Source organism: Hipposideros armiger, unplaced genomic scaffold, assembly GCF_001890085.2.
Source record: "Hipposideros armiger isolate ML-2016 unplaced genomic scaffold, ASM189008v1 scaffold_277, whole genome shotgun sequence".
In the NCBI taxonomy this organism is placed as follows: Eukaryota; Metazoa; Chordata; class Mammalia; order Chiroptera; family Hipposideridae; genus Hipposideros; species Hipposideros armiger.
Window position 1 is genome coordinate 1,808,710 of NW_017731627.1, and position 27,937 is coordinate 1,836,646.

The 27,937-nt window shown below is 53.9% G+C and overlaps 3 protein-coding genes across 15 annotated transcripts; 2 read left to right on the forward strand and 1 right to left on the reverse strand.

Annotated features, from left to right (window-relative positions):
* The first annotated feature begins 614 nt into the window (after nucleotides 1–614).
* Nucleotides 615–3,591, forward strand: CDK4 (cyclin dependent kinase 4). 4 transcript variants are annotated; one of them, XM_019657633.1, is made up of 8 exons: nucleotides 615–834; nucleotides 1,257–1,528; nucleotides 1,670–1,805; nucleotides 1,923–2,090; nucleotides 2,247–2,356; nucleotides 2,624–2,674; nucleotides 2,814–2,949; nucleotides 3,161–3,591. In XM_019657633.1, exons 1-8 carry the CDS (start codon nucleotides 670–672, stop codon nucleotides 3,278–3,280), a joined length of 1,158 nt encoding a protein of 385 aa, XP_019513178.1. In that variant the 5' UTR covers nucleotides 615–669; the 3' UTR covers nucleotides 3,281–3,591. The 4 variants fall into 4 exon arrangements, with proteins under 4 accessions (XP_019513178.1, XP_019513182.1, XP_019513180.1 ...); XM_019657637.1 differs by having other exon boundaries at nucleotides 1,274–1,528; XM_019657635.1 differs by having other exon boundaries at nucleotides 616–834; nucleotides 1,292–1,528.
* On the reverse strand, nucleotides 3,480–12,788 carry TSPAN31 (tetraspanin 31). Of its 6 annotated transcripts, none has more exons than XM_019657643.1 (6): nucleotides 12,715–12,788; nucleotides 5,636–5,803; nucleotides 5,306–5,386; nucleotides 4,823–4,954; nucleotides 4,420–4,533; nucleotides 3,480–4,319 (listed from the first exon to the last, which is right to left on the reverse strand). In XM_019657643.1, exons 3-6 carry the CDS (start codon nucleotides 5,381–5,383, stop codon nucleotides 4,245–4,247), a joined length of 399 nt encoding a protein of 132 aa, XP_019513188.1. In that variant the 5' UTR covers nucleotides 5,384–5,386; nucleotides 5,636–5,803; nucleotides 12,715–12,788; the 3' UTR covers nucleotides 3,480–4,244. The 6 variants fall into 6 exon arrangements, with proteins under 6 accessions (XP_019513188.1, XP_019513184.1, XP_019513187.1 ...); XM_019657639.1 differs by lacking the exon at nucleotides 12,715–12,788 and adding an exon at nucleotides 6,332–6,663; XM_019657642.1 differs by lacking the exon at nucleotides 12,715–12,788 and adding an exon at nucleotides 6,332–6,592 and having other exon boundaries at nucleotides 5,306–5,350; nucleotides 5,675–5,803.
* On the forward strand, nucleotides 8,727–25,333 carry AGAP2 (ArfGAP with GTPase domain, ankyrin repeat and PH domain 2). Of its 5 annotated transcripts, none has more exons than XM_019657630.1 (19): nucleotides 8,735–9,002; nucleotides 15,546–15,604; nucleotides 16,234–16,321; nucleotides 16,522–16,607; nucleotides 16,754–16,901; nucleotides 17,902–18,036; nucleotides 18,372–18,481; nucleotides 18,917–19,075; nucleotides 19,238–19,324; nucleotides 19,409–19,513; nucleotides 19,936–20,098; nucleotides 20,287–20,406; nucleotides 21,156–21,284; nucleotides 22,196–22,255; nucleotides 22,487–22,635; nucleotides 22,715–22,805; nucleotides 22,922–23,144; nucleotides 23,291–23,546; nucleotides 23,715–24,185. In XM_019657630.1, exons 1-19 carry the CDS (start codon nucleotides 8,843–8,845, stop codon nucleotides 23,955–23,957), a joined length of 2,571 nt encoding a protein of 856 aa, XP_019513175.1. In that variant the 5' UTR covers nucleotides 8,735–8,842; the 3' UTR covers nucleotides 23,958–24,185. The 5 variants fall into 5 exon arrangements, with proteins under 5 accessions (XP_019513176.1, XP_019513175.1, XP_019513174.1 ...); XM_019657628.1 differs by lacking the exon at nucleotides 8,735–9,002 and adding an exon at nucleotides 12,290–13,837 and having other exon boundaries at nucleotides 23,715–25,333; XM_019657632.1 differs by lacking the exon at nucleotides 8,735–9,002 and adding an exon at nucleotides 13,853–15,436.
* The last annotated feature ends 2,604 nt before the right edge of the window (nucleotides 25,334–27,937 follow it).

The window sequence follows — 27,937 nt, forward strand, 5'->3', positions numbered from 1 at the left end:
CCTATTTTATATGACCACACTGTTGGCTACATCTTTACTGATAGCCTTATCACTACTTCAAAAGGTTAGTGACTGAAATACCAAAAAAACCCCACAGTCCCACATACATACAGGAAGCAAGCACTCAGTAAAAAATTTGTTGAATGAATGAATGGAAACAAAGACAAATGAGAATATGTTCTCCCATGGCGGTGGAGCAGAAAGGCGACAGTACCACCTCTCGTCCCCGTCCCCGTCTCCCCGCTTCCCCCTCCCCCGCCTCCATCTAAAGAGAGTGAGAGACTTGTAGTGAGAGACAAGATGCGTTCAGGCTCCGCCAGCAGCCGGGAGCCGGGATCAGGGTGGCCCAGGTTGCCATGGCACCGCCTCGGACTCCACCCTCTTTCGTCTTCTCCAGCTTCCCCCAACCCTGGGAGGGTAATGGCAACTAGTCACGTGCTCTGCCGCGTAGCCACACCTCTGCTCCTTAGAGCAATGTCAAGCGGTCACGTGTGATAGCAACAGATCACGTGGCGGCTATCGCCCCTCCACCCCCTTCCCCTCGCCGCCCCCTTCCCGGTCAAAGCCGCTCTCCACCCTTCTGCGCATGAGTGGTTGGTCACATTCCCCGAACGTCCGGCGTTCGCTCCGCCCCCTCGGTTTCCGCGCGCCTCTTTGGCAGCTGGTCACATGGTGAGGGTGGGGGTAAGGGGGCCGCTCTATCCTGCGGCCTGTGTCTATGGTCTGGCCGTAGAGTCCAGCTGCCCCAGACAGACTTCCAGTGTATGGCGCCTCAGGAACCCGCTCCGGGGCCCCCATAACGGGCCGCCCCCGCAGCTGCCAGCAAGAGGTGAAGTAAGTGCAGCCCCTTTCCAGGAAGGGAGACCATTCTTGTCCACCATGGTTTAATACGCGAGCTAGTTATGGAAGGGTCGCTTGAGGGCGGGAAGTGGGCCGGGTGTAATCTGGTCCTTTGTGGTTGTAGGGAGGTGTAATTTTATAGGTTGGGAAGGTGCAGGGTTTTCGATGCAGGGGGTGTGTCGTGTGGGATCTCCCCTATGCAGGAAGCGATGGTCCCAAAGGAAAAGGTATTTTTCATTCTAGGACCTCACGTGGCTGAAGGGGCTGGGGTTAGAGTTATTGTGTTACCTGAGGGACGGGCCTCATGGAAAACTGGGAAAGGGAGGGGATGTTGGTGGTATTGTCTTTGTGATGTCATTTGTGGGAGTTACTTTGTTGCTACAGGCTCGTATAACCAACCATCTGAACTCTGAAAGGGACTTTTCGGTGGTAGGAGTCTTTGTGATTGTAGGGTCTCCTCTGATCTGAGAATGGCTACCCCTCGATATGTGCCAGTGGCTGAGATTGGTGTTGGTGCCTATGGGACGGTGTACAAGGCCCGTGATCCCCACAGTGGCCACTTTGTGGCTCTCAAGAGTGTGCGAGTCCCCAATGGAGGAGGTGCTGGAGGGGGCCTTCCCATCAGCACAGTTCGTGAAGTGGCCTTACTGAGGCGGCTGGAGGCTTTTGAGCATCCCAATGTTGTCCGGTGAGAAAGCAGAGGGTTGGGAGTGGGTAGTAAAGGGAAAAAGACAGTCAGGAGAGAAGTGGGGACCCTGAGGAAATAGGGAAGGCCATGTTGGCGCCAAAGGGGATGATTGATCAGTCAGTAACTGTTTGTTATGGCCAGGCTGATGGATGTCTGTGCCACGGCCCAAACTGATCGGGAGACCAAAGTGACCCTGGTGTTTGAGCATGTAGACCAAGACCTAAGGACATATCTGGACAAGGCACCCCCACCAGGCTTGCCAGTGGAGACCATCAAGGTGAGTAGGGTGGGCAGACACTAAGAGGTACATTGGGACCTTTGTAGTAGAAGCTGTTGTGATTTCAGGTATGGTGCCTAGTTTCCAGTTCCTCTGTACCTCTCCCTTCCAAACCAGGATCTGATGCGCCAGTTTCTAAGAGGCCTAGATTTCCTTCATGCCAACTGCATTGTTCACCGAGACCTGAAGCCAGAGAACATTCTGGTGACAAGTGGTGGAACAGTCAAGCTGGCTGACTTTGGCTTGGCCAGAATCTACAGCTATCAAATGGCACTTACGCCTGTGGTCAGTAGAAAGATGGTAGTCAAAATGGGTTCTGGTTGCGGGGAGGAGAGAGATTGCCCGTAGCAGTTGAGAAGTCATGTGCTTCGTGATGTCAGTTAAGCAGTTACCCTTTATGGTAACCCGTAGGGCTCTCATCCACCCTCTGATTCCTGTTAGGTTGTTACACTCTGGTACCGTGCTCCAGAAGTTCTTCTGCAGTCTGCGTATGCAACACCTGTGGACTTGTGGAGTGTTGGCTGTATCTTTGCAGAGATGTTTCGTCGAAAGTATGGGACCCAAGTATCCTGAACTATTTTGAATTTCCCCAAATCTCTTATTCCTAAACCACATCCACACCCTGCCCATTCTTTTCACTTGAGTACTACGGACCCCCTTGTCCATAACCAGAAGCTCTGAAATGTCCTGGAGTTGGAAACTTACCCTTTAGTTTCTGTACCCTCTGTTTTGAGGGTATGGAATAATCGCTAATCAATAATCATTCTCCTACCATATCTTTTAAAATGACTGCTACCTTGTGTCCCTTCTCACCTTAGGCCTCTCTTCTGTGGAAACTCTGAAGCTGATCAATTAGGCAAAATCTTTGAGTAAGTGACTGGCAAGAGGGAAAATTTTTTCCGTTCTTAGTTTTTCTTTCTGCTGAGTCCTGGATGGCAACTGGCTCTGCCCCTGGAGATGGGGGCTGGAAAAGGACCCCCCTGACCAGAGTTCTTCTGTTCCCCACAGCTTGATTGGGCTGCCCCCAGAGGATGACTGGCCCCGAGATGTGTCTCTACCCCGAGGAGCCTTCTCCCCGAGAGGGCCCCGCCCAGTGCAGTCAGTGGTGCCTGAGATGGAGGAGTCTGGAGCACAGCTGCTGCTGGTACTCGGTTTGGGCATGGGCACGGGATGAGATTGGCATGAAAAACAGAGCAGTAGAAAAGGGACCCAAACCATCATGGTCCCTGAGACTTGGTTGGTGGGTAGGCTAGTCTTTACTGCTTCTGTGAATGGCCAAATACGGAGGGATGTAGAAAATAGCCCATCGTAGGTATTGTTGGGGGTGAGCGAAAGTCCTTTTTTTTTCTTCACAGTTTTCTGACCTTTGCCTCCCCTCTCAGGAGATGCTGACTTTTAACCCACACAAGCGAATCTCTGCCTTCCGAGCCCTGCAACACTCTTACCTACAAAAGGCAGAAGGTAACCCAGAGTGAGCAATGGTGTGGCTGCAACAGAACCAAGAGAAGAGAAACTGCCATTTCCCTTTTCAGCACTTGATTGGCGAGACCCCCACTGAGAAGGCAGGCACTCTGTGCCTTTTTTATCTCTGAGGCTGTGGATACGCCTCCTTTTTACAGAGAATATCTTGCTGCCTTAATGACATTCCCCTCCCTCCCCTCCTTTTGAGGCTTATCCTTCTCCTGCCCCCTTACTTCTTTACACCAAGGAGTATGTCCTTTGTTCTCCCCTTCCCTACCTTGATGTTGGGATTCTTTTTTACACAGGAAAAAACAAAACAAAGAAATATTTGTTTCTTTTTCTTTCTTTTTTTTTATTTTTTCTTTTTCTTTTTTTATGTTTCTTCCTCTGATTGGCTGTGCCATTTGGGGATTTGGAAAAACCATTTGGAAGATAGACTTCCCTGCAGAATCTTAAAAGATTTTCCTTAGGTCACAGGGCCTACATAATCAGTGGAGCCCCTCAACTGACAAGAGAAGACAAGGCATTTAAATTGCTTCTTTGAATATGGAGTTTAAATGGCATTTATTTTATAACTTTTCCAAACTGGGTCCTGCTTAACTACAAGAAAGAGTTTCTGATGGTTTTCTCCCTGGCTCTGTTCCTGATTTACTCTTGGAGCCAGGCCAGGACGTGTTGAGGTGGTCTAGCATGTGGAAGGGAGAAGAGACAGGCAGGAATGACTCCAGCCCCCATCTCATCTCTTGCACTCCCAGGAGCTTCCCATATTCACTCAGGGAGAGAGGAAGTTATTCCTTATAATCTTGCTCCCACTAAAACATGTCAAGGCGGAAAGCCTGGCTAGTCAATCATCTTTAGGGGATGGCAAAGGGCCTTTCCCTTTTCTCAAAGAAAAAAGATTATAGACCCTGGGTTTTCCCTAAAGGGGAAAGAAAAGGCTTAGAGAGAGCAAGGGGGAAGTCAGAGGGATCCAAAGTCTCATAGAAAGGCACTGGGGTTGGCTCGAGGATCCTTCTGATTCCGAAATCTCATCGCGAGCCAGACACCAAGGATCTGTAGAGGAAAAGGGAAAGAGATAAGCACCAATTCTGAATCTCTGGGCTAACACTGATGTAGAAAAACAGTAATATATGAGGGAATTGGAGAATGTTACCTCTGTAAAGCTAAAAAAGAGTCCAACACCTCCCAGGATTTTCAGAGCTTCATCTGAGTGCTTAAGAAACTTTTCTCCACACATCTGGCACGTGGGGCTCCGGCTCTTGCAGATCTAGGATAAAACATGTATGTGTATGTTTGGAGGACGCAGAGTTGCTAAGCTGCCCTATCCCAACAACTATGGTGAATGGCCCCAGAAATTATTAGTTCTTGTGCTTAGTGTCCTATGAAATCCCACTTGATTAATTCTCTAGCCTCTATCCATCCCCCCTCCCACCAGCACATAGCTCCAATACAAGAGAGCTGCTAGAGAGAGGCAATCACGTTCAAACTCAAATCTGCCAGTTTGGGCACTGTCCTTACCCAGTTTTCCTACCCCCACCCTTTCCCTGCCAACTCACTGCAGTGCAGAAAGCATAATCTTGTTGATATAGGGTTGTGAGGTTGAATAAGCCACAACAATCAAAACTTCTTTCCAGTTCATCCCGGGTCTTGTTGCTCATGACCCACCAAGAAGCATTGATGACATCTGTCTAGAGGATATGTAGGCAGAGGGAAATTATTTGATGCTGCTAATCTTAAGAATCCCCCTACATCCTGGTCTCAGTTCAAGTGCCTCATTTTGCCTATTCCAGAAAATGGAATCAACATCTATAAAAAAAAAATTTTTTTTTAAAGTACGGTATATCGCAATTATACACACACGACATATATCCGTGTCAGGTTCTTCTAGATCATTCTCATGGGAAATTAGCCAGACATCCCAGAGGAAGCAAATGGCTCAAGAGTCAAAGTAGACCTAAGAATGATCTCCAGGGCCAGACTGAGAGGACAGTTAGAGGCTAAAGACAGAAAAACAAGTACCTGAAAGGGCATCCCCTTACCTGTTTGCTTCGGTTAATAGCCAGACATGAGCAAGAGATTCCAAACTGGAAGATGAAGACCAAACCAAGGATGATCATGTACTGAGAGGAAGAGTTACAGGAAAAAAAAGTCCTAGATTCCTTTCTGTTCTACCTATAACAACCATCTGATCTCATCTAGTCACAGAACTTATACAGCGATGTCAGTTAAAAACAATCATCAGCTCATGTTTCATAGAGCAGGGCAAAGAGACATGTCCCCAAGATCCCTGGTCTACTTTTTAAATTTCTTCCTAGCCCACTCAGCCCTCCCAGGAGCCCTGGTACCCCCACCACTTCAGGTCAGGATACAAAGAATAGCAGTACTTGGTGGTGGTTGACAGCACCCACCAGGCCAGCCACTGCGATGAGAAGAAGGAAGACTCCCACAGCAATGACTCCTCCGATGATATGGATGCTGGACACCACACCCAGGCCCTTACCCCAAGCAGCCACTCCAATGAGCAACAAGCCTACCAGCTACGGGGGAAATGGAAAGCAGGATACATCTCAGAATTCTAGCATGCAGCACAGCCAAAGCCATACAGGGCACCCAGGACAAAAAGGAGGACTGAGTTGTGTGAATGAGGAAAAGGAGATGCTATGGGGACAAAACAAATACTTGTTTTGACCATCCCTGGGCACTCTTCCCATCGGAGGTCAGAATGCCTGGGATGGGGTGAGAGGGTGGCAGGGATAGTAATCTATTAATATAAAAAACGAACTTTTAGCTTCATCCATCACTTCTCTGTTTTGGCAGAAACTGAAGTTCACAGGAAGAAGGGATAAGCCTTTGTGCCCACAATTCCCCCCACCCCGAAACCAACCCTCTGATCACCGGAAGTCTCCCCTCTTCCCACGGAAGGCCCCAGGAATTCCCTCTTCGCCGGAAGTTCCTGGGAATCTTCCCGGAACCCCCAGTACACCCCTCTCCCCACCGGAAGTCCCCTAGAGATTCTCCCCACTCGCCTTTCCGACCTGAAGCTTCCCCCACCCCCAAAACCTCACCATGTAGACCACGTTGAGGGCACACAGCGCATTCTTGGAGCAGGCAAAGCCACCGCAAACCATCTCCCCAGCTTTGGGGACCTAAGTGGTCCCAAGGACTTGGGGAGAGGGTCTTGGGGATCGTCTTCTAGGACCCCAACAGCTTCTGTCTCTTTAAATCTAGTCCAGCCAAACCCAATCCTCTGCGCCTGTACGGTTCCACCCCTGTCCCTTGGATTGGCGAAACTCAGGGCTAATCCAGGACGTCGATGGTCTGAGTGCCAATCAATCTGCATTGCGTCAGTGACCCGCCTCCCGGCCCCTCCTTTAGGTTCTTTATAGGATGAAACTTAAAACTGGGGGCAGGGCTTAACAGAGATTCTCCTAGGGACCAGAACCTAAACTTCAAAACCCCGGATTAAAAGCGGAGCTTTCCGTGGTCACAGCTGGAAGAGGGCTAATCCGAGAAAGGAGGTTCTGGAGAAACTCCAGGTGATGTGAATGAAGGTGCGGCTTTGCTGGCAAGGCCAAAGGGCTCCTCCCATCGAGGGAGCGCCTTTCCTCTCCCCTTTCCCTTGTCCTGCAGTGACCTCATGATGATGCCATTGTTTGTTGTTATTGCGTCACACTCGAGAACACCCAGAGGAGTAAAATATTGAGCTATTTAGCCCGGCCACAGAGGCCCCGGGTTGGGTACAGCAACCCCAAGCGAATCCTCACACGTTTGCAACATGTCTGTTAGTACACATATCCTCTTCCATATCCCCTCCTAATGTATGTGTATATTCTAGAAACTAAATGTGAAAAACAGCAGCCTGGGCCGGCACATTCCTGTGTGTGACAAAGCCACAGATACAGACGTGTGTGTCCCTGATGTCTTCAGTGCACATGCTTGATTCAGGGCTTGCAAAAAAAATGACAAAGGGAGGGGTCTGGAATATGAATAAATCTGAGGGTGGGCATCATGGTTGATCAACATATGTTTATTATTGAGTAAGTGCTTTGGCACACTGCCCTTTTTATGGGAATGGGAAAAAAGAAGCAGCCTTAGTAGGAACACAAATGAAAAACCTCCCTTCAACCCCACAGAATGATTTAAGTTTGTGTGTGCTTGGATTCTATGACTGCATAAGCAGTATAGTCTTCCTGCTAGTCAGAATGCATGGGTTCCATCTTTGCCACTCACTAGTTCTGTAACCTTTGGTCAGTTAATTAAGCTTTCTGTGACTTTTTACTCATCTGTAAAATAGGGATAAATAACAATGCACCTACCTTTTGGGTGGTTGTGGGGATTGAGCGAGTTAATATATGTAGAATGCCTGGGACAGTACCAGGCACATAATAACCTCTCAGTGTTAGCTATTATGGTTCAGACTATTTTACAGGTTTCAGTGGGTAATATCAACCTCAATTCCCTTATCTGCAACTACAGAAATATTCATATAGTTATAATACCCTATCCTTCATAAATTAATATCAAGAAGATATGCAGGAGAAAAAACATTTGGGAGGGCTAGAAAGGTTTGAGACCTGAAACAAAGTGATTAGATCAAACTATCCACCATATCCCTCCCCATCTGCCCTGCATCTTCATTCTGTCCTTCAATTCCTCACCCACCCTCTTCTCTTTCAGGCCGTAAATCAAGGGCAAGACAATGGCATTAGGGATAAGGGGGACTGGTTGGCAATGATCTTGATTGTGTGGTGTAGTGAAAAGGGTATCAGAATTATAATCAGAAGACCCAGATCCATATCTTTGTTTCACCTCTTACTGGCCTCTCTGAGCTTTAGTTTCTTTTGTTGCAAACAAAGGATAATAATCCTACCTCTCAGGCCTGTCATGAAGATGATATATATGAAGGTGTGTTGTAAAGTATTGTGTTACAGACAACTTAATTTTTATGAATATAATTGAACATGGAACATGGTGGTAATCTCTGGTTATAGGTTACTGTTCTCCCCAGGAGGCGGTTACAGTAGGGTAGCTGACTGAGGAAGGATTACAAGATATGAGTATGCAAGCTCTTTGGATGTGTAGAGTAGGTGATAAGTACAACTGTAAACTGGAATCCAGGGCTATAAGAGTGATAGGCCAAGTATGTATGGATTCCTGTGAGAGTTTGAGATGGAACACAAATCTGTAGGTTACCAAGAGTTTAGGATTGCACCTGGGACCTGGCTTGCCACATTCTCCCAGCACCAACACCCATTTAATTAGCCACCTCCCACAGGAGGCTCTGGGATGCTTGTTAAGGTCTCTCCATCCACCTGGCTGGGGAATCATAGCAGAGGATTGCTGGCAGAGCTGATGGGCCAACACTAGAGGGGGTGGAAGGTGCAGGAGGTAGTGCTGTCCCAGGCTGTGGGTTTGAAACTCACCAGTCAGGAAGTGAGGCCGACAGACGGAAGGGCGGGCAGGGGCAGGGAGTTCTGGGGCACAGCAGAAGGGGCCTTCTGGAGTTTGGGGGCTGTGGGGCCATGGGCTTCGGGGCCAGAGGTTGCTGTTAGCCTGGCAAGACAGGTCTGGGCAACATGCATGCCCAGAGGCAGTTGGCTGTTGCTGCAGTGAGAGCAGAAGTCAAACGACATGTGGTGGCCAAGCAGGCTCTAAGCCGCCTCAGGAAACTGGCAGATAGGGTGGGCGACCCGGAACTTCGGGGCAGCATCCAAGCCTCACTGAACAGCATACAAGGTAAGAGAAGGGTTCACTCTCAACTTGGGTGTATCGGGGACCAGCAGGGATATAGAAGGGTTTGCGAGGTCATGTATTATTTCATAATCAGCCACTTCCTCCTCCCCAAAATGGAGCTGGGACTTGGGGGAAGAATACATTTGGAAAGGATGGAAAAAGACATGGGAGGTGTCATGGACTCTTTCTCCAACTCTGATCCTTCTCCCAGGGGGTCAAAATACAGGTCACTGCTGAGCTGACCTTCTTGGCAATGGAGAAGTGGGTGAGCATGGGCTGTGACAGACCCATGATAGACTTGGACCCTGCCTGGGGAGTCCAGGGCAGGAAGCAGACTGGGGCAGGAGGTTCTGGGACGGGATAATGTGTTCATTCCCAGGACCCATGAAGGATCAGTGACCTCTTGTTCTCCAGCTGTAGAGAGAAACGCGCGCGCGCGCACACACACACAGACACACACACACATATGCACACACACGCGCACATTGAAATACACCACACAGAGACACTCACGCTTCCAGGCACACACCAACACTCACACAGCATGCTCTGCACAGCCAAAGTGCAGAGAAGTCCCCAGGACTCTTCTAGGTCTGCTCTCCTCCCCGTGCTCCTGTTCCTGTCTCCCCCCCACACACACACACACCTTCCGCTCTACCTCCTTACTGCCATTAGAGCAAGTGATGACAACATAGGGAGGAAGTGCTGCCATGGCAACACCATCCGCCACATCCTCCGGCCCACCCCAGCCCTCAATCCTGTGGTGGGGCCCTGGCAGGAACAGCTCATCCATCTACGAGACCCCACCACTAAGGAATTGAGGAAGCTGGAGGTGGTCTCTGACCTGCGCTCATCTCACTCAACTGAGGTGGCAAAGAGCTAACAAAAGCAGGCTCCTTTACTCATGAAAGGTGGCTGGGAGAAGCACATCCTCCATCATATCCTGGTCTCTTCCATCCTCTCCATTCTTAGCTGCCTACCTGGGGTGTTGAGTGGGGACAGTCAAGAAACCATTTTTTCCATAAAGGATACCTCCTGCCAGATCACTATGATGGTAAAGGCCACCAGAGCGTAACTTGAGGAAAGAACAGTTTGGTTCAGGCTCCTAAGGGAACAGTCTGATCCCCTTCCATTGCCCTTCTGAGACTAGTGCCCCTCTCACATCCTGTCCTGGACCCTTTGCCAAGAACTACAGCTGACACCTTCCCCACAGCTTTAGTGGCTGGAAAGGCAGACCTAGGGGGAGTGGTCCCATGGGGCCTCCTAGGGAGGAACTCAAAGCCCCATCCCTGTAGAAGAAAAAAAAAGGTGTAGGGAGGATAGATGTTTAGGTCTAGATAGAGAGGAACTTTGCTTAGCTCTGGAAAAGTAGGGAGTGAGACTGTCTCTGAGAAGACTCCACTCCTCATAAGTGATTTGTTCCACTCTTTCCCTGAGAGTCAGGAGTCTGTTCCCATTGAATATAAAGGAAAAACTGAGGCCACCAATGGAAGGAAGGAAAATTAAGCCACAATCAACAAATCTCCACTCTCTCAGAAAAAGACATTGAAGGGTCTCTTGTCTTGGGGATGGTGAGGGGTAAGGTGGTGCAGGGCGGAGAGGCTGCTGACCTCGGGACAGGCTTGCTGAGGGACTGGGTACAGGTCTTGCAGAGAATAAAGGGCACCCAGCACCCTGGTACAGTCTCCCACTCTCACCCCCTACCAGGCTGAGCGCTGCCTCCGGCTCCTGTCTCCAAGAGCCGCCCACGACAGACTATTATAGTCTCTGGCTGCGTCAGGAGGATGGGACGCCAAATTAGGGGAACACTGAGGCCCCCTGAATCCAGGGAAGGGGTCTCCAAGGCCCCAGGGAGGCCTTCCCCGACTCCCGTCCCACCTCAGCCTCTCTTCCCCATCGGCCTAACTCCTTCATCCTTCTCCCCAGGCTGGAGGACTGTTAGCCTTGAACTCCAGGGTCCCTAGAGGGGTGGGGGATTAAGAGCAGACGTTTTCCATTCGCTCTATCTCCTCTTTAACCTTCTAAAAGAGCCCCACTCCGAAAACCTCAGGAGACTGAATGGAAACCAAAAAGAAGCCAGCTCCAGGGGCCTCAACTGAGGGGCTCCTTATACTCAGGGGCTAAATGCCTCCACATGTGGGCAACCAGGTGTGAGGGTGGTACCTCCATGAACCCTAAATCCCATGGTGGACCCACCACCACCACTATACACCCTGATCCCTCCTCTGTCCTTATCCCCGCTATTTCTGAGGCACTCTTGGAGCTACGGTTGCTATGGAGACCAGATGCATTTTGGCATGGGGGGGTGTCAATCTGTAGACATATTCCTTCTTCTTCAACCTCGAGCTGGAGCCTTTGATTCACTTTTTGGTCTAGGCTCTTCCGAGTCCCCCAGATCTCTCCCCGCCTGACTCACCACCCCTCCTTCCTATCCTGCTAAGTTCCATGTTTGTCCCCATCCCCTGGGAGCACTCTCCAAGTTCACTTTGGGACAGTTGGGTTCAAGTTGTGGCCTCATCGATGTGTTGAGTATAGGGGAGGGGGTAGAGGTGGGCAAAGGGGATGGGTCATGGGGGAAAGGAATGTGTGTAAGTACCTAGGGGAGACAAGGGGTCCTGGGAAAGGGATTTCAGGGTTCTCCACTTTTCCACTTCAGCTCCCCCAGAATTGGCAGTGGCCCCGAATTTGCTCCGTTTTCGCCGCGGACCGTCCACCCATAGACTGATTTTTACCCTTGCCCCTAAATGCCACAACCAACAGTCGCGCTCCCTGTGTTGTGCTAGGGGAGGGGGCTCGATAGTTGGAGTAGATGAGTCCAAGCTCCAGGAAATCCAGCCCAGGGTTTGGGAGGGAAATCCAGTCCTGGATTTTGTACCGCCTTCGCATACAGCCTTGCTGGTGGAGAGACGGTGGGGGGAGATAGGGTGGGGGGGGCGGGGGCCGCCTCCTCCTCCTCAATGTGAGGGGAGCGCCCGGACACAGCGCGCATCCGGACCGAGCCGAGCCCCGGCGAGCCCCCCGGACCCTTCGCCCGGATCTCACGCTCCTCCCCTCCGAGACCCCGGACCCGTGGGTTCCCACCCCTCCAGCTTCCCTCCTTCCACCCCCGCCGGCGCCTGGCTCTCCATCCCCAGCATCCTCCCCGCGCCCCTGCGAATCCCCCGCACCGTCAGCTTCCCACCTTCCTAAAGACACCTTCTCCGACCCCCCTCCGCAGCCCCCATCCCTGGAGTCCCCGTACCCCGCCCCTGACTTCCCTGCACCCGTTCCCCTTTCCCCCTAGCCTCGGGTCCCCCTTTTCTGCCCCCTTTTCCTCCCTCTCCCCTATTTGCCCCCCACGACTGCCTTCCCCGCCCTCCCCCGTCCATCTCAGCGCCCCCACCCAGGCTGGGGTGCACGGTCCGGCGCGCCTCCTTGGAGCAGCACCAAGGTCCCGGGGCTCCAACGGGGTGGGGGCGCAGGGCGGGGAGCATGGGGAGGGGGCGCCCCGTGTGATGGGAGGGGGACGCAAGCGGAGGCGGCGGAGGCGGCGGCGACAGAGGAGCCGGGCCAGGGGCTCAGCGGGGTCCGGGGGCTGGGGGCAGCAAGCAGGGCGGCCCCATGGCCGGGCCCCCCTGAGGCAGTCCGGGGGAGTCCCCTCCCCTCCCCAGCTCTGGGGTCTCGGGGCCCCATGAGCCGGGGCGCGGGCGCGCTTCAGCGCCGGACAACGACCTACCTCATCTCACTGACCCTGGTCAAGCTCGAGTCGGTGCCTCCGCCGCCGCCTTCTCCGTCTGCGGCCGCAGCAGGCGCCCCCGGGACCAGAGGTGCGGAGACCGGGGATCCTGGCAGCCCCCGAGGCGCGGAGGAGCCGGGCAAGAAGCGGCACGAGCGTCTCTTCCACCGGCAGGATGCGCTGTGGATCAGCACGAGCAGCACAGGCGCCGGGGGCGCCGAGCCCCCCACCCTGTCCCCGGCTCCGGCCAGTCCGGCCCGCCCCGTCTCTCCCGCTCCGGGCCGCCGCCTCTCCCTCTGGGCCGCCCCTCCAGGGCCCCCGCTCTCCGGGGGGCTGAGTCCCGACCCCAAACCCGGGGGCGCCCCCACCTCTTCCCGGCGCCCCCTACTCAGCAGCCCGAGCTGGGGGGGCCCGGAACCCGAAGGCCGGGCGGGCGGCGGCGTCCCCGGCTCGTCCTCCCCGCACCCCGGCACCGGCAGCCGGAGGCTTAAGGTGGCGCCTCCTCCACCGGCTCCCAAGCCTTGCAAGACAGTGACCACGAGTGGCGCCAAAGCCGGCGGGGGCAAAGGCGCGGGTAGCCGCCTGTCATGGCCCGAAAGCGAGGGCAAGCCCAGGGTCAAGGGGTCAAAGAGCAGCGCCGGGACTGGAGCTTCTGCCGCTGCTGCTGCCGCCGCCGCTGCCGCCGGGGCAGGGGGAACCGCAGCCACGACCTCTGGTGGGGTCGTGGCTGGGCCCGGAGCACGAGGGAAGCTGTCCCCTCGGAAAGGCAAGAGTAAGACCTTGGACAACAGTGACTTGCACCCGGGATCGCCTTCCGGCTCTGCTCCTCCGCTAACTGTCCCAGCAACCCTGGCTCCAGCCGCTGCTGTCACCGCCACCTCCGCGCAGCCGACTGGGCCTGCACCTCCAATCACTCTGGAGCCTTCAGCTCCGGGGCTGAAACGGGGCCGGGAGGGGGGCCGAGCATCCACTCGAGATCGCAAGATGCTCAAGTTTATCAGCGGCATCTTCACCAAGAGCACAGGGGGGCCTCCTGGCCCCGGGCATCCTCCTGGACTCCCGGGCCTGTCTTCTGGCAGCGGGTCCAAAGAGCTGCTGGGCTCAGAGCTCCGCGCCTCCCCTAGTGAGTAGGACCAGGGCCTGAGAACAGGGAGGGTGAGGGCACCTGCAATGCTTAGCTGTGGGTGGGGAGCCATGTGCAGAATTGAACTAAGGATGCTTCTCTCTTGGGTGGGTAGACTAACCAGGCTCACTTCTCTGTTAAGGACTGGGGTAAAGAATAAGAGGTCCTGAGGGAGGGTGGTGAGTAGCTACATTGTGCGACGACATGAGAGATGACTTGGTTTCAGAAGGACTCAGAAAACCTCAAAGCTTTCTGGGAAAATAATGCCCTTGGTCAGAGTGACTATAGGAAATTGCTCCCAGAGAAGCCCCAGGCCCCACTTCCAGCCTCAGCTGGACGCTGGGAGCGTGGAAATAGTGCTTTGCCTTGTGCAGAGGAACACTGAAGTGAGGGGTATGAGGAAGCCTAAGTTTGTCCTGAGCGTTTAGGGCAGGTGGCATGAGAGTGACCTTGCAGGCAGCTCCTCGCCAGGGACAGGTCTTCCCCTGGGCTGAGAGCAGGTTAGTGAGGCAGCAGGGAGGGACTCTTTCTTTCCACGCAGTAAAGGCGGATTGTGCAGTACGAGTGTTTGTGGGGTGGATCGTGCTGAATACTTGAATGTGAAGTGAGAGGGGGCGGATAGGAAGCCTCACTTCCCCCACAACCCACCCGGGCTCTGGGCCCCAGAGCCGTGCTGAAACCCCCAGGGGGCTGACCAGGAGTGACTCAAGGGGGTGGAACTGCTGCAAAGGCAATTCTTACCCCCTGGAGACTTGGGAGGGGGTAGTACGGAGAAGGTAGTGAATTTTTTCGTTTTGGTTTTCCGGGGGGTTGTCTATATTTCTTATCTTTTTTTCTGGAAGTAAGGCGAGGGACTCATGGTTCGGCTCACACTCCGGGAAAGGAGGCAGGTCCGGGAGAAGCGGGGGCGGCCCCGGGGTTTGGCTGTGGAGCGGGTGGGAGCAGATGGCTCCGGATCTCAGAGTTCCCGCCACAGCTGTGGCGCCCCGGGAACGTCCGGCCAGTGTCAGGCGCGGGGGCTGGACCCAGCGGGCGGAAGGAGCATCCATCCACCCACCCTCTCCGGCAGGCCTGTGGCTTTTCAACACCAGAGAACGGAGCCCTTCCCCACAGTTCTTTTGGAGTGTGCTTGTGGGGAAGGTTATGGGAGAGGGAGGCATGGAAAATCCGAGCAACATTCCTTGGGCTGTGGGGAGGGGTCAGGGCCATCACGACATTGACCTTGAAAAAGGGAAGGGATATCCCTCACCTCAGTTTGTCTCCTGTGAAACGGAAATTGAGAAAGATCCACTCCCTTAAACGTCTCAGCCCCTCCTCCCAAGGGTATGTCCTGGGAATCAAACAGAGGAGACCTTCTTCTATTCTCCTTCCACAGGGAAGAACCCACCACTGTCGGATCCCTGGTCCCCCGGTCTGGAGCAGGGACCTACGTTTGGGGATGTGTTTTAAGGGAGATGCCAACTGAAGTATTTTCGTCTTGCTGGCTCCGTTGCTAAGCAACCACTGAGCGGCAGCAACAGCTGTGGGGAGAGCTGGCTAGGATGGGAGGACTGGGGACCACTCTCAAACCTAGCCTTTCTACACAGCTCTCCAACCCAGGCAGGGTCCTGGGGGTTAAGGAAAGCTGCAAAAGGAGGAGGGGTGGCTGAGGATTGGGAGTCCTCCTGGGCCTGGAGCATCCCATCTTATGGCTCCTTTCCCATTACAGAGGCTGTGGTCAATAGCCAGGAATGGACTTTGAGCCGCTCCATTCCTGAACTACGTCTGGTAGGTAACCCAGTCCCCTTGTCTGTACAAAGGTTGATCTCCTGTTCACTGCACTCTCTTCTCTCCCATTCACCTTTTCCTTTTCCTCTCTGTGAGAATGGGGAATAGTTTTCCAGTTATCCAGAGATTCTACCTTCATTGCACCTTCCTGGGGCTTGATACATCTCACAACTTTTTCTTCTCTAGTCTCCTTTTCCCTGTTTGTCCATGGTCTCTTCCAGGCTGCTCTTCATTTCTGGTGTCTCTCTGTTAGCCCTTACTGTTCTATTGCTTACAATTGGGTAACACTTTTCAACCAGTGCCTAGGATTGTGACATGCCCCTCCCCCTGCCATACACACATCTAGTATGTATTCTAAACCACACACACACACACACACACACAAATGGTACTGAGTCGCTGAGATTCTTCAGCTTGTGGTCCACTTGGAGCTTGGGATCATTTCTTACCACACTCCTGGCCTGATCCTCCCTAATGTTCTTTCCTGACCAACTATCATCCAGGCCATGTAGGATCTTCCTTAGATGATTTAACATTGCCAGCCTCTTTAAGTTCTCCGGAATGTCCAGACCCAAGCATCCTGTCTCTTCTTAATTCCCACAATCTCTGCTCCACAACCTTGTCCTCAGGGTGTACTGGGTGACACCAGGAGTGGGAAGTCATCGCTCATCCATCGATTCCTGACCGGTTCATACCAAGTGCTGGAGAAGACAGAGAGTAAGTTCTCAGGAACCATAGTAAACTAGGGATTGGGGTTAGGGATCCAGGATCAATGACTAGGCAGCGTGATCAACGATGAGGCAGGTATGGAGACCAGAGGGAAGGATGAAGCCATGATAGCTAAAGTAGAGGGAGCTTGGAGTGGTCTGGTGACCTGTGACCTCTGATCTACTACCACTTCCAACCCTTCTGGACAGGTGAGCAGCACAAGAAAGAGATGTTGGTGGATGGACAGACTCATCTGGTGTTAATCCGAGAGGAAGCTGGGGCACCCGATGCCAAGGTGAGGGGTGAGGAATAGGGTAGGCAGGCTGGCTAGGGTCAGCACTGGCCAAAGGAGAGGGCTCTGGTTTCCCAGGTCTCCCTGGGAATAGCATCCAGAGAAGTAGACTTGTTTGACCCTCCATTTGCTCCCTCATCCCCCGCAAGTTCTCAGGCTGGGCAGATGCTGTGATTTTGGTCTTCAGCCTGGAGGATGAGAACAGTTTCCAGGCCGTGAGCCGTCTCCACGGGCAGCTGAGCTCCCTTCGGGGGGAGGGACGAGGAGGTCTGGCACTGGCACTGGTGGGGACACAAGGTAAGGAAGGGCTGGGAAGGCACTGCTGATGGCCATGGGGGTATTGCGCAACGTGTGAAAGAACTTGATAAAGGTGTGGAAATGGCCAGTTGGATTCTAGTTACCTTCTGGAAGGAACCTGGTCTCCAGATAAGGGAGTCATTAAACCAAAACAAACGTCCCAAGACCTGAGCAGAGTAAAGGGCACTCTCCAGGGAGGAAGGGACAGCTATAGTAGCAGTCTCCATTCCTCTGAGAGGTCACCTACCTTGTGTTCTCACACTGCCATTTCCCAATGCCACCACCCTGGGAAATACAAAATCTCAGGCCCTAGTGCAGATACAAAGCCTTTCCCATCTCTGCCTTGCTACAGCTGGGTCAGGCTGACACCTTTCAAAGGAACTTATCTAAAAACAAAGAGAAAACACAAATGAAACGATAGAGAAAACACAGAGGGCAGAAAACCTTTTAGTTCTCAAAGAAGTGATTCAGAGGTGTTCAGACTCTCCACCCTGGCCAGGAAAAGCTTTTTCCACCTCCCACCTGTGTCGAGCTGGCAGGACTTTCTGTCTGGATGCCTGTCCAGCAAGTGCTTATTTCTACCTGTCGCTTGCCTCCTGGTTTCCCTGCTACAGAGTGAGCAGTCCACATGTTACCCATGGCATTCAACCGTTTCCTAGTTAACATGCCGGGTGTCCTCCCACTCAGTTCAGGGTCTGTTGGGTTTGCAGGACAGGGTGATTGCCACTCGTGAGTCTCAGCCATTTCAGACTTTGTCAGGAAGCTCCACTCAACTCTGAAGTATTATTGAAAGACACAGACACACAGAGCTCAGCCAACCTATTCACACTACAGCTGGGCCCAGCACTCAAAACAGGCTTCTACTCTCCATTCCACGAGGTCCAGGAGAGACATTCTCTCAGGCCCTGTCCTTAGTAGGCCCAGGCACTGGAGCTCAAGGGGAAGGAAGACAGGAACGTGGGGAAGGAGCCCCAATCCTGCTCCTTTCCTGTCCCCTCAGACAGGATCAGTGCTTCGTCCCCTCGGGTTGTGGGTGATGCTCGGGCCCGAGCTCTGTGCGCCGATATGAAACGCTGCAGCTACTATGAGACTTGTGCAACCTATGGGCTCAACGTGGACCGGGTCTTCCAGGAGGGTGAGTGCGGTGATCCCAGGATATGTGAGAAGCAGGGAGCTAGAGGCCTAGGGTATTCTTAGGGGGTCTCTGTATCCGGGCTTGTCTCTGTGAGTGATAGGACATTAGCCTGTGTGGGACGAAGGAGGGACCAGGGAGGTCAGAGGAGTTTTGCTTAATAGCTACAAGGTCTTTCTGGGCTGGAGGAGTGGCGAGGCTATAGGTGGCATGAAGACCACAGTGATGAGGAAGGTGGGAGCTATGTTATATGCTGGGGATTTCTCAAAGCTGGGTCTTGAAGGGTGTTCTTGGGTATCTGGCCTCCTCATTCCTCCTTCCCCTCTCTCACCCCTCAGTGGCCCAGAAGGTGGTGACTTTGCGCAAACAGCAACAGCTTCTGGCTGCCTGCAAGTCCTTGCCTAGCTCCCCAAGCCACTCAGCTGCTTCAACTCCCGTAGCTGGGCAGGTGAGTTGCGGTTTCAAGGTCCACAGAGGGACTTGTAAGAATCAGAAGAGTGGCTAGTGATCCACGGACAGGCAGGTACAGAGTACCCAAGGAGGTTGTGGGGGGAGGCAGATAGAAATGGTAGTGACACCATCTGTAGAAAGTGCCTTGGACTGGAAAGCAACAAGGTTTCAAACACCATTTGCAATGTCCTTGAGCAAGTCACCTAAACCTCCCTGGGTTGTCAGGAAAATTATATGGCATACAACTTGTAAAGTCAACCTTTGTAAAATCTAAAGCACTGTGACAATCCTAGTCAGGAGTTTTATTATTAATGATAGTACAAATAAATGGTGATGAGATCAAGGAATTTCTCAGATTCCTCATCTCTAGATGGAACTGTAGCTTGGTAAGTGGCAGCATCGCAGCTGTTCTGACTTTTCCATCTGCCTCCAGGCTAGTAATGGGGGCCACACTAGCGACTACTCCTCTTCCCTCCCATCCTCACCCAATGTTGGTCACCGGGAGCTCCGAGCTGAGGCCGCTGCAGTGGCTGGATTGAGCACCCCAGGATCCCTGCACCGGGCAGCCAAGCGCAGGACCAGCCTTTTTGCGGTATTGGATATGCTGACCTCCCTATCCCCCTGTCCCCTGATACCTGCCCATTTTCTCTGGTCTCTAGACCCCTCTGTTGGGCCCTTATTCATCTGTCTTCTCTGCCCTTCCATCAGTGTATCCCTCCATCCATCCTCTAACTGATGACATTAACCATTGCAGAATCGTCGGGGCAGTGACTCAGAGAAGCGGAGCTTGGACAGTCGAGGAGAGACAACGGGGAGTGGGCGAGCTATCCCCATCAAACAGGTGGGTGATCCAAGGGCTGGGGGCAGGCTGCAGGTAGCTGGTCTTAATTGGCTTTTCTCCTACATGTCCCTTTCCATACTACAGAGCTTCCTACTAAAGCGAAGCGGCAACTCCTTGAACAAAGAATGGAAGAAGAAATATGTGACCCTGTCTAGTAACGGCTTCCTACTTTACCATCCCAGCATTAATGTGAGTGGCAGAGACTGGCTGGACTCAGATGCCCTTCCAGCTCTATGAGTTTGTGCCTTCGACAAACACTAACATTATTTCTGGGAAGCTCTAGTCCTGTTCTTTTACGTTTAGCAAGCATGTTAAAAGTTAGGCACCTCCCATGTGCCCATGCTGGGGAAGGAAAAGTGAATAAATATCCCCAGGAACTTGCAGTCCAGTGGGAGAGCCTGGAGAAAGGACCTCCATCTGACTGGCCATTCAGGGAATGCTTTCTGGAGGAGACAATGCTGGGCCAAGTCTGTTTGGCTCATCCCCTAGAAGCTCACCCAACCCAGTCAGCTCCCAGAGCCTCCTTTCCAGCCCCTCTCTAGCCCGTACTATTCCCAGCACTACCAAAGACCTCAACCTTCCCTACACTTTCAACCTCCATGCCCCTCCAGGATTACATCCACAGTACCCATGGCAAGGAAATGGACTTGCTACGAACAACAGTCAAAGTCCCCGGCAAGCGGCCTCCACGGGCCATCTCTGCTTTTGGCCCCTCAGCCAGCATCAACGGGCTGGTCAAGGACATGAGCACTGTCCAGATGGGTGAAGGCCCTGGTGAGTAGTGGGGCTCATGAGAAAGAGGCAGGAGAGTGGCCAGGGTTAGGGGGAAAGGAGGGGCAGTAAGGAAGTAGGGGCTGGGACTAGATAATCAGGAAGGTGGGTGATAAAGAGGGACCACATGAGGCATGGGGCCCAGAGACAGAGTGGCTCACTGAGGTTTTATCTTCTTCCCCTTCCAACAGAAGCCACTACTCCCACCCCAAGCCCGAACCCCAGCCCCAGTTCCCTGCAGCCACCACCAGACCAGACATCCAAGCACCTGCTGAAACCAGACCGGAATTTGGCCCGAGCCCTCAGCACTGGTCAGTGAGGACTCACCTCCCTTTACTGTCTTCCAGACCCAAATGGGATGTGGGTGGGAAATGAAATTGGGTGGAAGCTTGGAGGCTGGAATCAATGCATGAGTGGACACACTGAGCATCTACTGGGTGCCAGGCACCAAGTTCAGTCATACCATGTTTATCATAATGATTAAGGCAAGTGGGTTCTAGGGCTAAACTGCCTGAACTTGAATCCTGGCTTGCCACTTGGGCAAGTTACTTGACCTCTCCATGCCTCAATTTCCTCATGTATGAAATGGAGATAATAGTTTCTACCTCAGAGTGTTGCTCTGAGGCTTAAACAAACTGAGAACATTGTCCAGCACATAGTCAGCCATCGGTATTTGGAATGTTTGGAAGTGTATGTTTGTCTGTCTGTTTGTTTAAAATAGCAAGTAACATTGCAACAAGTGATCCTCACAACAACCTTGTCAGGTCAAGATTATTATCCCCATTTTAGGGATGAAGAAACTGAGGCTCAGAAGATTAAGTGACTTGCTCAAGGTCTCAAGGCCAGTAAGTGGCAGAGCCAGGAACTGAGTGCAGGTCTGACTCTAAACCACTCATCTGCCCCAATCCTCAGGAATGATCAAGAGGGACCTCCTGGAAAGGGACAGCTGAGGAGGGGGACCCTAAAATGCCAAAGCTAGTTCAGGGGAGGAGACAGGCTATGGAGAAATCAGGAAATCTGTGGAGGGGGCAACTGAGGCAGCTGTATCCCCCTCCCTAAGACTGTACCCCATCTGGAGACCTGAGCCCCCTGAGTCGGGAACCCCCTCCTTCTCCCATGGTGAAGAAGCAGAGGAGGAAAAAATTGACAACGCCGTCCAAGACTGAAGGCTCGGCTGGGCAGGCTGAAGGTGAGGCCCTGGTGGGCAGTTGCATTCCCACCCTGATCCTCACCCCCAACTCCAGATCCCTGGCCTAGTTCCTGCCGGAGGAAAAGTGCCTGAGCTGAGTGCTTGACTATCATTACCACTTTGCATATAATTTAGTGGAAAAAAAATGGATAGACACCCTTTAGCCTTGTCCTTCCTCCTATTGCCCAGCCAATGCCTTTTACCCCAGCAGTCCCCAGCCTTCATGCTCAATGATCCCCATAAGTCTATAGCTCCTGCTTCCTCTCCTAATGACCCTCTAGTTCCTGTTCCTGCTTTACTTACCACTCCAGCCCCTGCACCCAGAACCCCCATTATCCAGGGACTCAGCCTCTGACCTCATTGTCCCCTATTGACTCCTCAGCTCCTGGACTCTGTGACCACTCAGCCCCTATTCCCAGTAACTTCCCATAATCATGTAACTCCCTTTACAGTTCTTGACTACAGTGATCCCCATCTCTGCACCTAATTAAGCTCATAGACCCTCAAGACTCCACCTGAGCCCTAGACCCCCTCATCCCAGGGCTGTGACCCACCTTCAGTCCCCTTCCCCTGTGTTTACTCAGATCCTGACCATCCCTTCCCCTCCCAGAGACCCAGCTCCTCATTGGTCATGATAACCGTCCCCACTGCCCCTGCTCTCTGCTGGGTGCTCAGACCCAGGTTCCAGGTCTGCCTACTCTCATGGCTCTTGGCTTCTGCTCTACTCTGCTCCGGGGCCACTGACTTTAGTTCTGCTTTCTCTCCCCATCTGTCTGTCTTGCTTTGTCTCTGGTACTCTCTGTCTGTCACTCTCTCTCCATCTCTCCATCTGCCTCTTTTTCTCCTTTCTTGGTCTCTTTCTCTGTTCTGCTCTCTATTCTATCTCTATCTCCTTCGCTTCGGGAAACCAGCCAAGCGCAAAATGTGGAAACTAAAATCCTTTGGTAGTTTAAGAAATATTTATAAAGCAGGTAACAAGCGGGGAGCTGGGAGGGGCGCTCAGCTGGGGTGCAGAGGGGTGGGGGGTGCCCCTGCCTTCCCCTGCATGTGCTCGGGCTTCCTGCTCTCCTCCACCCTCTGCTTCCCCAGCCCCTTTGCCCCACTCCCAGGGGCTTGGGATGGACATCAGGGAGGAAGGGTTTGGGGAAAGTGGACCCTATTTGAACTCTGTCCCTCATGACCCCATTCCATCCCCCACTCAGAGGAAAACTTCGAGTTCTTGATCGTGTCCAGCACTGGTCAGACGTGGCACTTTGAGGCAGCCAGTTTTGAGGAGCGGGATGCCTGGGTCCAGGCAATCGAGAGTCAGATCCTAGCCAGTCTGCAATGCTGTGCGAGCAGCAAGGTCAAGGTAATGGGGGTAGAGGGGTTTGAGGAGTCGGAGATGGGCTCAGAGGGACAGTCAATAATAACCCCAACGCTTTCTGCAGCTGCGCACAGACAGCCAAAGCGAAGCCGTGGCCATCCAGGCGATCCGGAACGCCAAGGGGAACTCTATCTGCGTGGACTGCGGGGCCCCCAGTGAGCGCAAGGGGGCAGTGGAGGGGCCTGGGAGGGAGTGTGAATCGTTGGAATTGGCGGATGCCGGGGTACCCATGCTGATTGGCAGGGAGCCGACCTCTGCGCTCCGTCCCCAGACCCCACGTGGGCCAGCTTGAACCTGGGCGCACTCATCTGCATCGAGTGTTCCGGCATTCACCGTAACCTGGGCACACATCTGTCCCGTGTTCGCTCGCTGGATTTGGACGACTGGCCGCGGGAGCTGACCCTGGTGCTGACGGCTATTGGTAACGATATGGCTAACCGCGTGTGGGAGAGCGACACGCGGAGCCGCGCCAAACCCACGCAGGACTCCTCGCGGTACGTGTGAGGAAACAGATTGATGTGTGTGTGTGTGTGTGTGTGTGTGTGTGTGTGTGTGTGTCCAGAGAGGATCTCCTGGGTAGAGGGCAGAGGTCCTGGCTGGGGATCCCGAGAGCCCTTCCCATTGATCCCTGGTCTTGCAGGGAGGAGCGTGAGTCGTGGATTCGAGCCAAGTACGAACAGCTGTTGTTCCTGGCACCTCTGGGCACTCCCGAGGAGCCGCTGGGCCGCCAGCTGTGGGCCGCGGTGCAGGCCCAGGACGTGGCCGCCGTTCTCCTGCTTCTGGCGCATGCACGACACGGGCCGCTTGAAACCAGCGTAGAGGACTCGCAGCTTCGCTCCCCACTTCACCTGGCGGCGGAGCTCGCCCACGTTGTCATCACGCAGCTGCTGCTGTGGGTACGTAAGTGGGGGTTGGGTAAAGGGTCTTTGAGGTCTCCACCTGGAAAACAGCCAGGCGCGGGGAGCTTGGTATCCCCAAAGGAAGCGGGCCTGGAAATCTTGGGGAACGGCGTGCGGGTGGCCTCACCCGGGCCGCGCGGTAACGCGGCTGTTTCCTTCTTCCAGTACGGCGCCGACGTGGCTGCCCGCGACGCGCAGGGCCGCACCGCGCTGTTCTACGCCCGCCAGGCCGGGAGCCAGCTGTGCGCTGACATCCTTCTCCAGCACGGCTGCCCCGGGGAGGGCGGCAGCACAGCCACCACCCCCAGCGCGGCCACCACTCCCAGCATTACCGCCACGCCCAGCCCCCGTCGCCGGAGCAGCGCCGCCAGCATGGGCCGCGCCGACGCACCCGTCGCGCTGGTATAGTTGCCCAGTGGGGGAGACACCCCCACTCCCCCACGGGCAGGGCACGTCCGCAATGGGTGGACCTCTGGACAGAAGCACCCACTCACCTCTCGAATCCGCACCCCGCCGCACGGGAGCACTTCCCCCCACGAGGGCACAGCCCCCGCGCCTCCCAGAAGACACCAACTCACTTCCCTCTCCCCAACGAGGCATGGAGACCCCTGCTAAACATGCACCCTCTTCACTGTTTCCACACTGGGATTGCTCTGGGTCTACCCGCTCGGTGTTTGCGGAAGGGGACGCCCGCGCCCGCGCCGTGGTACCTGCTCTTGGGAGCTTGCCTATGCCTGCTCGCGTCCCCTAAGGGTGGGAGAAAGACCCAGTCCTGCCTGTGCTCGACAATCCCACGGCGGGAGCACATACCCAGGCTGGCTCCTGGGGGACGCCACGCCAAAGGGAGGGGTCAGTACGTGGGATGGCTAGCCCCAGGACTTGGGGCCAATGCTGGGACCCCATCTCTTCCATGCTAATCTCACTGCCCAGTGAATGGGGAAGGGCAGCGAGGGGCAGGACCCCTGCTGCCCATGGGGGTAGGGGGGTCCCAAACCCTTTCCGTGAAAGGGACCATGAGGAGTGGAAATAAGGATGTCCCCCCCACACCCACCCATGGATGGAAGCTAAAGGGCTGGGGGAGCCGAGAGCCTGGGTCCCTCCTCACTACTATCTTGGGAGGAAAAGGATGAAATAAGAACAGGCTAAGGCGTCTGGGGAGGGGCCTTGTAATTTATTGATTTGTTCCCCAACAAAGGCAACGGGGCAGGGGGGGCTGGGGCTTGGGGAGGGTGTTTCAGGGTAGGGGAAGCCAAGGGTGGGAAAAGGGTGGGGTGGGGTGGGGGTGCTCTTGGGTTGTGTCTGTGACCGTGACTGCGTACCTGTGACTGTGCAGCACCCGTGGTGATCTGGGGTAGGGGGCACCCCTACAATGGGACCCCTCCCCCACTATTCTTCCTATCCAGCCCCTTCCTTCCACTGGAGCAGCTCCAGACCCATCCCCCAACCCCATGATCCCTCCCAGCCAGGGTAAGAAGATGTGAGGTGGCTGGGAGGGTTTCCAGGACCCCTGTCCCATCCCCAGAAAGAGGGTGGTGGGGTGGACTTACCTGGCCCAGCCCTGCCTCCCTCACTCAACCCAGGCCTTGGGCCATCTGTGTCAGTGGTTTCTGTTTTTGATTTTTTTGTTTTTTTGGTTTTTTTTTTCCTGGCTAAAATATTTTGCAAAGGACCAGGTAATCGGGGAGGGGAGAGGGGCAGGGGCAGGGAGGAATGCCCCCATCTCCTCGGAGGCAGGTGGTGTGAGTCTTCTTCAACAGCAATTAAAGAGGAAATGATTTTGTCTAGGGGGTGAGCTGCTGGTCTGTTCTTGAAGAGGAGGGTCAGGGAATGGCCTTGGTCAGGGTGGGGAACTGGAGGTGGGAGAGGGCCCGCAGAGGATGCCTCCTGTTGGAATTGGTGTGCCACGGTGGTATCCGAGGGCACTGAGGTAACAGGTCAGATACCTCATGTACAACAGTTCCGGGTTCATGTAATAGAAGGAGACAGGCAGGTCACAATAACAGTGGGGATCTAGGGAGCAGAGAAGTCACTGACTCCCAAGATGACCCCAGGTCTGGGAAGAAGTTGGGGTGTGGAGCTTAGAGGAGAGGACTGGGAAGGGGCTGCTTGGAAAGGTGAGATGGGGTAGTTTGGTTAAGAGCAGAAATTTTGGAATCAGATCTTATTTTGAAACCGGGCCCTCCACTACTTGGCGAGGTTGCCTTGGGCAGGTTGGTATCTGTTTGTCATCTGAACAATATGTGTTCAGAGGGGCACCTGGTAAGGGCCCTTGCACAGGCCTGTGGAGGACTGCCCCAGGCTAGCCTGCCCACCTTGAGCTCCTGGTACTAGAAGGAGAGCGTATTACAGTAGGGGTCCAGGAGGGAAGAGGTGAAAGACCTCCTAGCGCAGAGGTCCCTGGGTCCACAAACTCCATGCCCAGCCCATGCAGACATTTGCCCACCTCCATGTCATCCACAGGGCCGCTGAGGCCACAGAGGCCCCCAGCCAGTGCCACTGCCAACAGCTGACAGCACCTCCTGCTTCAGCGCATAGTCAGTCTTGCCATTTGTTCCTCATGTATCGCCAAAAGTGTTTGCCCTTGGAGAGGGCTGGGTGGGGCGGTGTTGGGCCAGCAGCCAGCACAGGGTGGGCACAGTCACCCACGTGTTGTCCTCCACCTTGGTGAACCAGTGGCCTAGCGTCTTCCAGTAAAGTTGGTGCTGGCCCTCAGCCTTGCTCAGCCCCACGATGGATGTTCAGCTACAGTCATGCCACAAGCTAATAAGGTGTGGTTGCAGCAACGGGCCCAGGTCCCATTCACATGGAGGCCCTGGTTCTGCAGCATCCTAGGCAGAGTGACCACCCAGCACAGCAGCCTGATCCAGGAAATGGTGGATTCAGGGGTACGGGTACAGTGACAGGTGCAGGTGAAGGTATGTGGTCTGGGAAGGCAAAGCGAGAGGAAGAGGGAGAAGTAGCAAAGAAGACTCAACTGGAAGACTGGCCATTTCCCCTTGCAGTTCAGAGACCCTGGATTCCCCCACTTCGTCTCTTTTCCTCAGAAGCTCAAGGGTAAGAGAGTATGAGGAGGAGACAGGGACCCTGGAGAGAACGGAGTTACCACAGGGAACCACAGGCCAGGGGAAGTTCCTTTCATTTCCAGCCAGTGAAAGGTAGTCAGGGTGTCAGCAACCCCCACAGCAGATCCCAACACTGAGTAATCCATAGGGTTCTTTTGTCATGGGCTACATAGTTGGCCTCGGGAGATGTAAAGGGTGGTAGTGGATGGGTGACAAAACAAGCCCTCCAGGTGGTGGCAGGATAGGACTCTAGAAGGGGACTCCCTGAGGGGCTGAAGGAGAGCTGCTCCTCATGCCACCTTCCTGGCTTGCGTTGGGTGTCCTCACCCTGGATTCCTGCTGCCATCCCCCCTCTCCTCCCCACCCCTCCTGGTTGCCATCTGCCACACACCCTGCTCCCTTCCTTTTGTTTGCCTTACCACAGCTGGACCCGACCAACCTCCTCCATGGGAGTTTCACCAAAAGCCAAAGGAAAGTAAAAAGGAATTTATTATTGAAAGTACAAAATGATTAAATTGAGTGAGGACTCCAGAACTCTGTTTTCTGATGACATGAAGACTCCATCCCCATCAAATCAAAGATAACCCTCCTGCCCCAGCCTCTTCTCACCCACCCCACCCCCATTCTAAAACATTCTACTGTAACTTCTGATCAGCTTTTGGGATTCCTTCTAAGGCTTTTGCCTCCAAATACCACCTAGTCTCTTCAGAACTCCTCCACTTACTGTGGACTAGGGACCGGGCTAAGACCATGACATACACGGTATCTCATTCAATCCTCACAGCCACCCTACAAGGCATTTACCCACGAGAAAACAGCACTTGAAAATTAAATACAATTTCAAGGCCCCACTGAATTGTAAATAGAGGGGTGAGGATTTGAACACAGCATCCTGACTACAGCTGCCCTCGAGGCCATGTGTCGGATCTTGCCCAGGTGAAGCATCCCTCTCCTCAAGATATACAAATGGATTTGGTGATCTACCCATTACATTTCTTTTTTTTTTTTAATTTTATTGGGGAATTGGGGGAGGAGAACAGTGTTGGGGAATTGGGGAAGGGGACCGGCCAAGTTGTTGTTCAGTTTTTGTTGTGGAGGGCGCCAGTTGCCATCTTCCCGTTGGCAGCTCATGGCTTCTAAGCTCAAGGTGCTGTGTTCAATCTTAGTTGTGGGTGGGCATAGCCACCATCCCATGCGGGAGTTGAACCAGCAGCTTTGTTAAGAGTGCACGCTCTATCCACTGAGCCATCTGGGCGGCAGCTCAGCTCAAGGTGCCGAGTTCAGTCTTAGTTGCTGGTGGGCATAGCCCACCATCCAACAGGCAAT